At 42.0% G+C, this 9,475-nt stretch overlaps 2 protein-coding genes across 2 annotated transcripts; one reads left to right on the forward strand and one right to left on the reverse strand.

Moving 5' to 3' along the window:
* The first annotated feature begins 1,592 nt into the window (after nt 1–1,592).
* Nucleotides 1,593–7,634, forward strand: LOC109482888 (soluble calcium-activated nucleotidase 1-like). Its single transcript, XM_019785769.1, has 6 exons — nt 1,593–1,752; nt 3,218–3,364; nt 4,077–4,644; nt 4,840–4,920; nt 5,298–5,420; nt 5,797–7,634. The coding sequence occupies exons 1-6, from the start codon at nt 1,723–1,725 to the stop codon at nt 6,168–6,170; spliced, it is 1,323 nt and encodes a 440-aa protein (XP_019641328.1). The 5' UTR covers nt 1,593–1,722; the 3' UTR covers nt 6,171–7,634.
* A 284-nt stretch (nt 7,635–7,918) lies between these two features.
* Nucleotides 7,919–9,473, reverse strand: LOC109483080 (NADH dehydrogenase [ubiquinone] 1 alpha subcomplex subunit 6-like). The gene is made up of 3 exons (XM_019786048.1): nt 9,233–9,473; nt 8,632–8,747; nt 7,919–8,373 (listed from the first exon to the last, which is right to left on the reverse strand). The coding sequence occupies exons 1-3, from the start codon at nt 9,369–9,371 to the stop codon at nt 8,245–8,247; spliced, it is 384 nt and encodes a 127-aa protein (XP_019641607.1). The 5' UTR covers nt 9,372–9,473; the 3' UTR covers nt 7,919–8,244.
* Between the last annotated feature and the right edge of the window lie 2 nt (nt 9,474–9,475).

Genomic DNA, 9,475 nt, shown 5'->3' on the forward strand with positions numbered 1-9,475 from the left:
AGAAGTCTTGACTGTCGGGTTACGCAACTGTGACGAGTCAGGGAAGAGGAAGACACGAATTCACAATATGTGGATGGCGAAAACAATGAGGTTTGGTGAAAACAACCCATGTTCAAGTAAAAACGTGTTACGTGCCATGAAACTACTACATGTAGCTAGATAGTATTGAGTTGCCATCGGGGCGACTGCACGGTATTTACTTATGGTTGAAAAATCTAGCACTCTAGTCATCTATTTTGCAATGACTTGTACGGCGTACCTAACAACCATTCATACCTAGTACTCGGGTGACTGTTGGGGTCACCTCTCAGCGTACACTGTTTGTTTTGTGGGGTCACCCCTTCTGTGGGCCGTGGGCGGCCGGTTGCTCAGTGCCACCAGACCGTGCTTGGAGAACAGGTAGAATGCGTCGGAAAGTAAGCAGTCAGATACAGGTCAGTCGGGCTTTATATGGTCTCATTTTTCAGTACGGCAGTGCTTCGTTAAAGCCCCTGTCACACATATATGTGGCCGAATATGGCCTCCAGAACACTGACGAACTCGGGGTCGGGGTCGGCTGCGGTTTGTTGGTTTTCGGCGAGGTTTATAGTAGCTATTGAACGTTATACTGTTCGGCTGCGGCGCCAGCCGAATGTTTCAAAACATTCGTGAGTGGACGGGAGGTTGGGCCATGGTTGGGGTGGTTGGAAGTAGGTCAGCAGTGATCGGGGGTGATTGATAGTCAGGTTTGACTCAAATTTAACTCAAATTTCATTCGACTCGTCATCGAAAGGTAGGCGTGGCCTAAATCTGACAGCATACCTCTGCAGCATACCTTGTGTATAATTAAGGCGGTTACTGAACTTTTGACCTACTTAGTATAATCAACTAGGCCAATGTCTTCCTGAATCTTCAGGGACAGATAGTGCAACTGTTGTGAATATGTCTGATGATCTATCTTATCCCTGTTTGACATTTCTTGCATACCCGGCGTGGTGACACTCCTCGTTCTGTAGACTTAAAGCCTTAAAAATTAAAGGTCTGACAGGCCTGCCAGTGCGAACGGGTTCGACCGGTCTACACTGCTGGGATTTGATGCTACGGATTAACTACTAAGCGTACATGTGACTAATTATGCCTTAAGACCCGTGCCTGTTGATGACTACGTTGTGTCATCTTAGTATTGCAATCATGTTTTTGAACGGACTCCTGGTCACTCGGGATAAGTTCATGGAGCATTCAACCCTTCACGTTCCGGAGTTTCTGTAACTCAGTAATGAAGACGCAGTATGTACATGCACGTACAACACAGCTCTTGAGCTGATCTCCATTCAAGCAGATGCGAGGTACACATTGTTTTCAAGCGAGACTAACATCTGTTTAGAGATAACTCTTTGCCGGAATTCTACGTTCGACCACTGAACATATTCCATCGAGTCATTCATGACCAGTTTGGAATGATATAACACGTCCATAGTGCTTGTCTCTTGAACAGGTGTCATTCAGTAGTACTAGTATCACGTAGTCGGTAGTGGGAACGGTAATTTTGCTGAGTAAGCCCGGTGAATCAATTACTGTATACTCGACTGGTCTAATCTCCGTGCGACTGGTCTAATCTCCGTGCGAATTACTTCAGGCAGTTGTTATATATTCAGCACAGTATGAGAGAGGCCCGGCTCTAGGGCACATCGTGATAACTACAGGGCTGCGTTCCCTTCTATACTGTATCTGACAGGCGATAGGATGCGTCGGAAAGTGTCCAGTTCCACACAGGTCAGTCAGTTAGCACCATAAGTAGCCCTGTATCCATCCCTATCTACATATTTCCGTGGACCGGGTCCACATCTCGTTGCTCCGATACATTTCGCCTTGCCTGGATGGAGCCCCCTAGATCTATAGGACAAATATACGACGGATTCCAGGCTAAAAGTAGAGCGGCCTGACTGGCGCACATCGTTATATGATCTTCATATATGTATCTACAAAACCTGAAGGAGTTCTCCGTTACATTATTGTGCCTATTAAATTAAAAACAAATGGCAGAAGACTGCAGAATGCGTCGGAAAGCGCTCAACCCGACGCAGGTCAGTCGGTTTTCATGTTTTACTCAAGTAACTGACATGACTGACGGATAAACAAGTTTAATTTGTGGACGTTTCGCGCGTTCGTTCTAAATTTAGAGCACACGTCACATGCACAATGTCCCACTCAACTGATGACATGAAGGAATGGAACATAAACAATGCAAGTAGATATTCGATCACAATTTTTCTATTGCCACACTGTTATTCCATGCCATGTGGTGTTTCCGTTGCCAAGATGACAACTTCAACACAGTTGTAAAGTATTCTAAACGCAAAGGCATTGGTCGTATGATGACCAGCAGACACATGTATATACATGTATATGTTAACATAGAGGGCCTGATGACATGAGTGGTGACCATGTAAATGCGGTACATGTACTGTGGTACTGAAAACCCGGCTGGCCCCGGGTCGTCTCAGAGCTAGGTCATCTGATGACAGGCCGACCGAACGGTCAGTGACACGACCACAAATAATGAATGCAAGATAAAAACCTTTGGTTAAATCGAACAGGCAGTCTTCTGAATCTTACTTCCAAAATTTGTGACCCTTGCGTGTCTAGATCATGAGGTAACAAAATTCGGAAGTTCTGCTGTAGTACCTAAGAAAGCCGCCAGGGGGCGCAAAATCTCATCATTTTTAGATGTCATCAATACCTGCCCACCTACCAAGTTTCGTGACAATCCATCCAAAGTTTCTTAAGTTATCGTACTAAACCACATACTTACATGCACATCGTGATACACAAAAACACATATATATACAAACGCTATGGAAAACATAACCTTCTTAATGAAGATAGTAAGTTTGTACCATAACATTTGTGTCTTTTCGTAGCAACGTACGAAACAGTTAATATAACAGTCACAGTCCGTATAACATAAAGAGGGCTCGATCAAGTGTGAAATAATATGACACTCGTCTCTACAACCCACCCCCTCATTCTATGAAATGGACTCTTCCGGAACCAACTCATCCACTTTTTGATAGACAATTTGAATAGATAAATACTTCGCTTGTCCATCGGGTGTTGGGTCAAGCTTGGCAGTCAGTTTTACCTTTTTCTTACATGTAACGCTTTACTTAGGTTGTTACAGAGTTGTACATATTGTATGTACTTCCGGGTGACACCTGCAACATTGGTGTATTTGTAGGAAAAGCACCGGGCCACCGACACCACTTGGGAAGACACCGCAGCCTATGGCGAAAGTCTAGTTAATGGCGAGGCCTCTGAGAAAAAGCCGGCCAGTGGAAGTTACCAGACAAGATCTAGTGCTACAATGGAAGAACGATCCCCAGAGGTATGTAAGGCTGCAGGGGTGAATGTTACATTTCCTTTTCGTAACCGTACCCATGTAACGCTAGGTTTAATTCCTTGGTATACCAGGTGGCACTTCTACCGACTTGAGGGGCCTCTACTAGTTGGCCCTAGTTTTCTCAGGCTCCGCTGAATGTCAAGGACGTTTTACAGATGGGCCCCGCATGTTCTAATCAGTCTATGAACCATTGGCTCACTGTATGATGCTGACTCGGAAACATTACTCAATAGTTAACTTATGGTTAATACTCGGATCAGAATGTATGTGGCTTGTTGATAACGTTAACGTTACATGTAATATAAAATACACACACACACATAGCTTTTTAAACAATTCACAATTTATATCTTACACCATTTTGTAGAGCGACTAGAGGTTGATTCCGTCTGAATCAAAACTATACTTGTCCATGATTGACAGTCTTGGTTTGGTTTGAACTTTGAACTTGAAGAGCCCTTTTATCCCAAAATACACAAACCACCTGTTTCGGCACCACCCCTAGGAATATTGGTATAACCCAACGACCCCTCGACATGACACGCAATCAAAGATGGCCGTCAAGACACCGAGAAATTTTTTTCTTGAAGATATTTGTCGTATTCTGACGGTTCTGCCCCAGGTACTGCTACTTTGGTGACGAATCTAGGATGGAAATCTTGCAGAGTATAAAATGTTGCCTTCAACGTTTTTACAGGACAAAATGATAAGCATCAAGACGGTGACATCCCCGATACGGCCGGTGGAGGCCAACGGTATCCGCTTGCGATTCCGGATGAAAGTTATCCTTGCGGTGGCCGCCTTCGTCGCCGTAACTATGCTGTTCTACCCCAGCTGTAAGACTACTACCTACCCTACGGACCGGTTCGGCCAGCATACGGCCTACAACGGCACCTACCCCATGACGTCCCCATGGTTCTCCGATAGGGGGACTCACTACCGAATCGGCCTCATCACCGATCTCGACCACGCCTCCAAGAACGACGAGAAGACGTGGAAGAGTTTCTACAAGAAAGGCGTTCTCGTCATGAAGGGAGACCGTGTGGAGGTGACCTGGGATGACTCCCAGCCCACTGTCATGACCTCCACGCTCGCCCAGGGCGGGCGGTCCATGGAGCTGTCTGAACTGTGTGTTTTTAACGGGCGGCTGTACAGTGTGGACGACAGGACAGGGGTGGTGTATGAGATAGTACAGACAGGGGACAAGACTGTGGCTGTGCCGTGGGTCATCCTGGGGGACGGGAATGGCCGATCCACAAATAAAGGTGAGACACAACGATCGTTGTAGGCAAGGTCCAAAAGAAAGACAAGACATCATAAAGTATGGCCATTACATTAGCAATGTTACCACTATTGTTGGTTTAATGTCGATTCTTATACAATGTACTTCCAGATTGCTATAGAAATTTTTCTTTAAAATCTTGAACTCCAAGCCACTGACTTGTTAACTATTCCTTCAGGTTTTAAAGGAGAGTGGATTGCAGTGAAAGATGAGACGATGTATGTGGGAGGACTGGGAAAGGAGTGGACCACTACTACAGGTAAGTGTATCTAATCCTCTGGAAGAACAAAACAATGCTGTTGATAACCTCATTCCAAGGGCAATTGACGCCAGGGTCTTCATCAAGAATGATGGACAAACATCGTTATCATCATCACCATCCTTCCTCCTAGATAGCTCATTATTTATTAATATCATCAGTCACTGAGTCAGCTTCCTCTATTTTCCCCTGTTGCTAGCTATGTCAGAGATCTGTTAAATAGTTAATCATCAAGCCAAGACAAAAAATATAAATCAGAATACATGTTCATGTCACACCCTGTGATGGTTAACATGATTCAGATACAGACACTTCTTATATACATGTACATGCAATAGGCACAACCAAACTTACTGTATTGTTTGGTTTCTTTCCAGGTGTTGTACAGAATACTAATCCTCAGTGGGTGAAAACAATAGGTTTCCATGGTGATGTGGCTCACCATGACTGGGTGGGGAACTACAACGCCATGAGAGAGGCAGCAGGGTTTAGCTACCCAGGTTAGTATTGGTCATGGTCATATTTTACATGGGAACCTACAGTGAAGTTTTGTATCCATAAGAAAAAAACCTCCAATTTTCACTTGAGAAAAAGTCGAGTTAGATGACATACATATATAGATACTGCAGAATGCCAGAAATAACTTAAGGGTGTTTTCCTCCTCCTGAATTCTAGTTCTGTTTATCTTCTGTCTGCTTTACTTTACTTGGCAGGAAAGTGGGTATTGGAGTGGACACAAGATAAACAAGTCTGGATACCAGGCTAAATTCTTGTCATCTCAGATATGCAACGATACCAGTGATACCAAGAAAGTGAACATTTCTGCTCCACTCAAATTCTCAAAGTCCAATTTCGTTTCTCCCGTGTACTGTTCAGGCTACATGATCCATGAATCCGGCGTGTGGAGTGACATCCACCAGCGCTGGTTCTTCCTGCCCCGCCGGGCCAGCCAGTTCAGCTATAACGAGGCGGACGACGAACACAGGGCCACCAACCTCATCATCTCCTGTACCGAAGACTTTAGGGACATCAAGGTCCAAACTATAGGGAAGCTGAACCCCATCAGGGGCTTCTCATCCTTCAAATTCATTCCAGGAACACAGGACCAAGTCGTGGTTGCACTGAAGACAGAGGAGGACAGGGGTGCAATAGCAACATTCATCTCAGTCTTCAGGCTTGATGGGAAATATCTGCTCACCGATCAGAGGATAGAAGGGGATTTTAAGTATGAGGGTGTTGAATTTATTTGAGGCTACGTTACCACTTTAACTTGTGGCTTTCCAATTGCTTCATCTAACGGTGGTTCTCAAATGCTTCATCTGAAATTGCAGTAGAGGTAATTTATGACATAGTACAATGTACCTTCAAATGACAGAGAGCGGTTCATAACATATCACCTCGTGGTATTAGACTTAATTGCTCAGCTTTAAGACTGTTGTTGCTGTCTATTTTGAAGCAGTCAACAACTACTTGACACATAAAAACTGCATTGAGTTTGCTTTCAGGTTTTACTGTCCTGCTATGATGAGAGCTTTGAGTATTTTTTTCAAAGCTCTTGTAGCAGTTTCCAAATGCACTCCAAAGCCAGACTTTTTGTTAAAGTAATAGGAAACAGTTTTTTTTTTAAGTAGATTTATTTGGCAGATGAATTGTTAAGCATTACTGTTTTGTAAGACATCCCAGGCTGCTTTCAGTTTTAAGTGGAACTTACCTCTCCAGAATTGGTAGAATGGTTGTGCATATTGTTTGACTTAAGTGTTCTCAGACATACAGTGTACTATGCAATATGAATCAGGAATTACTTAAATGTCTAGTAAAAAAACTGTAACAAACTAGTGATGTTAGATTGCATTACTTCCACCTAACCTGAAGAAAACAATGTAATGAATTAATTATACATGTGTATATAACTACTAGTATATGAAATAAATAGGCACCACTGGTGCTTATTTATTTCACAGTCATCTTAACAACACAATGCTGCACCACTTTTCAAACCAACTCTACACTTCATTTGGTTTTTAGGCAGAGTATTTTTTAATGAGATTTTTAATTCTAACTGGAATAGTGTTAAGTATCAAGTTTGTTACTGTTTGTAGCAAGTGACTTTTGCGTAGAATGGATGATCACTACGTAGCATGGAAGCCGCTTGTTTCCTGCATCGCTTGACTCCATGCAGAGTTTAGTGACATCTGTGGTCCCCATAGGTTAAGGTCATAGTCAGACTGCTGATTTCAATGGATAAAATGATACATGCAGCAAGTCCTCATATTGAAGGCTCCTGAATTCTATTAGATTTGAAATGAAAATGCAAAAGGTACATTATGCTGAAAGTTTGTAAGTTGGTGGGTAATATGATAAAAGTTTAATTTTTTAATCTACCATTAGAGACCACCTAAAAGAACAGTAACTCACCATTCTTTATAGGTGTGGCTGAAAAATTGGGAAGGTACAATTTAAAATTTAAACAGAAATCATTATTGAGGATGAAAAAAGTATGTTCCTATGTACCAGTATCTGGTATCTTTACATACATGTACAACTGGTTGTTTTTTGTGGTGGGTGTATTCATAACAATATCACAGAGAAATGCTATGATGCAAAAACATCTTACTGGGTATTATAACACCATGGGTTTATAGTGGATTCTACTAAATGTTCTACAAGTTGGAGGTGTACAGAATATGTGAAATAAAATGACATTCTAGATAAATCTAAATGAAACAAATGTCGTTTATTTTTATAGAGATGTGTAGATATGGGAACAACTATCACAACTGTGCTCCTGCGAGTTATGCTCTTTTTGAAAAATAATGTATTCATATTTCAGTATCTTTGACTGAGACAACCAGATTTTGCATTTAAACAAGCAAGCCTGTTTCATAGCCTGTGTTGCACAGTTTCTTTTTGTCAGGCTGATTTGGCCTCCTCACAGAGCTAGATACTGTGATCATTCTCTTCTAATCAAGAGAACCATTCACTGAACTACCAACAAGACTTATCAAGAGATCAGGATTCTTTATCACTATGAACATCAAGCCAACAGGAAATTATCACAAGACACAGTTTCAAATGTTTAATACTTTTCATCTTTGATGTACATGTAGACTTTGAACATTCAACAAAAACAGTTTTAAGTTAACTTCATACTGTAATGAGCTACAGATTGATTGTGAAGAACAGAGGGAAGATAGTATTCAGTCCTCTAGCAGGTATATCTATGGATGTGCTCAATGGAAATGACACATTTGGTCTTCAGTTTTCTACTTTTTCTTCAGATAGATTTATAGCTCTCCAAGATAACACTGAATCTCTGTTGAGCAGCTAGTCATAGCCTTGGTAAAACCTCGTCAAGAAATCTGAGGGGCGCTTCTTTTCTGTCTCCTGGAAGTAGCGCATGATGTGTGTTCGCTGCTTCCAGATCTGGATGGTCTCCTCCAGGTCCTGTCGACCCTGAAAATAAAACAAAACAACAAATTTATAATAGAAAGTAAATAGTTTTTTTGATGCCAAATAAAAGAGGGCCTCAACTGCAAATGATCCAGCAATTTCTATTGATTTTTTAAAAATCATTTTTAGCCTGGATTTAGATTTCAAATGTATTCCTTGTTTCGAGTTGCTTGTTTTTCTCACATTGAGGTAAAGTAGTAACTCTCCATGTAGACAAGATGCTGCGTTCTGCTACCGTAAAGCTTAAAGTTAAAGACATACCTTTACGACCAGTAGGTCAATGACCCTGGGGTCCTTGACATGGGCATTCTGCATGAAAAGTTCCCGCACTTTCTCCCTGCCTGCCTTTACAGAGATGTCCAATTGGTAGGCATGGACTGCAGGTTAACAGAATAAGTGTACATCAGTCAGGCACATGTTGCAAACAGAAAAGAAACTCTATTTCCTTCTTTCTACACGACTAACTTTCGTGCCACAAATTCAAATAGATGAACGTTCATATTAATGTGCAAATACTCATGTATATTGGCTTCATAAAGTTCATACTGAATCATTTAATTTGCATGCAGAACTACAACAAGTTGTTTGAACCAAGGAGCTTGTTTGAACCAATGAGGTTAAAATCAACTTTGAACATTAAAATCCATGTAGCTGGTACACGTAGGAGACGCTGAAATCAAAGATTCAACAACAAAACTTACAGAATGTCTTCCTAAAATCATATCAGCAGTAGGCTTGACAAGTTTTCTACGAGCAAATCCAAACCAAATCCTTAGTAGTAGTTGACTCAAGGTGAAGATGACCTCAAAACCGGCACAACCTAAGAAGGTATTTCTTCACTTTCCTACACCAGCACACCTACCTGTATGAGGTATTTCTCTGTACCAGGCCCTGTATAGGTTTCTGACTCTTCGTCTGGCCTCTGGTAGGCTTTGTGAGAGCACAGGCTTCACTTGTTTCGCCGCAACTCCAACGACCGCCCCTCCAGCCGCGGACGCCATCTTGGATAAGGGACAGTACAATATATATGAGATTACATCTTCTTGATCTGCTCTCTTAAAGTTTTCCCTGAATGTATGTAAAAAAAAAAACTAGACGACCAAGG

Source organism: Branchiostoma belcheri, unplaced genomic scaffold (assembly GCF_001625305.1).
Source record: "Branchiostoma belcheri isolate BF01 breed outbred unplaced genomic scaffold, Haploidv18h27 scaffold11, whole genome shotgun sequence".
Taxonomy (NCBI): domain Eukaryota; kingdom Metazoa; phylum Chordata; class Leptocardii; order Amphioxiformes; family Branchiostomatidae; genus Branchiostoma; species Branchiostoma belcheri.

Bases quoted from the DNA above. Each gene is read 5' to 3' on its own strand.
- LOC109482888 (XM_019785769.1), top strand. From the start codon at position 1,723: ATGCGTCGGAAAGTGTCCAGTTCCACACAG. The intron at 4,645-4,839 runs GTGAGACACAAC...CTATTCCTTCAG, and splicing joins TGGCCGATCCACAAATAAAG to GTTTTAAAGGAGAGTGGATT. The intron at 5,421-5,796 runs GTTAGTATTGGT...TGTACTGTTCAG, and splicing joins AGCAGGGTTTAGCTACCCAG to GCTACATGATCCATGAATCC.
- LOC109483080 (XM_019786048.1), bottom strand. From the start codon at position 9,371: ATGGCGTCCGCGGCTGGAGGGGCGGTCGTTGGAGTTGCGGCGAAACAA. The intron at 8,748-9,232 runs GTAGGTGTGCTG...GTTAACCTGCAG, and splicing joins CAGAGAAATACCTCATACAG to TCCATGCCTACCAATTGGAC. The intron at 8,374-8,631 runs GTATGTCTTTAA...TTTTATTTTCAG, and splicing joins TTGACCTACTGGTCGTAAAG to GGTCGACAGGACCTGGAGGA.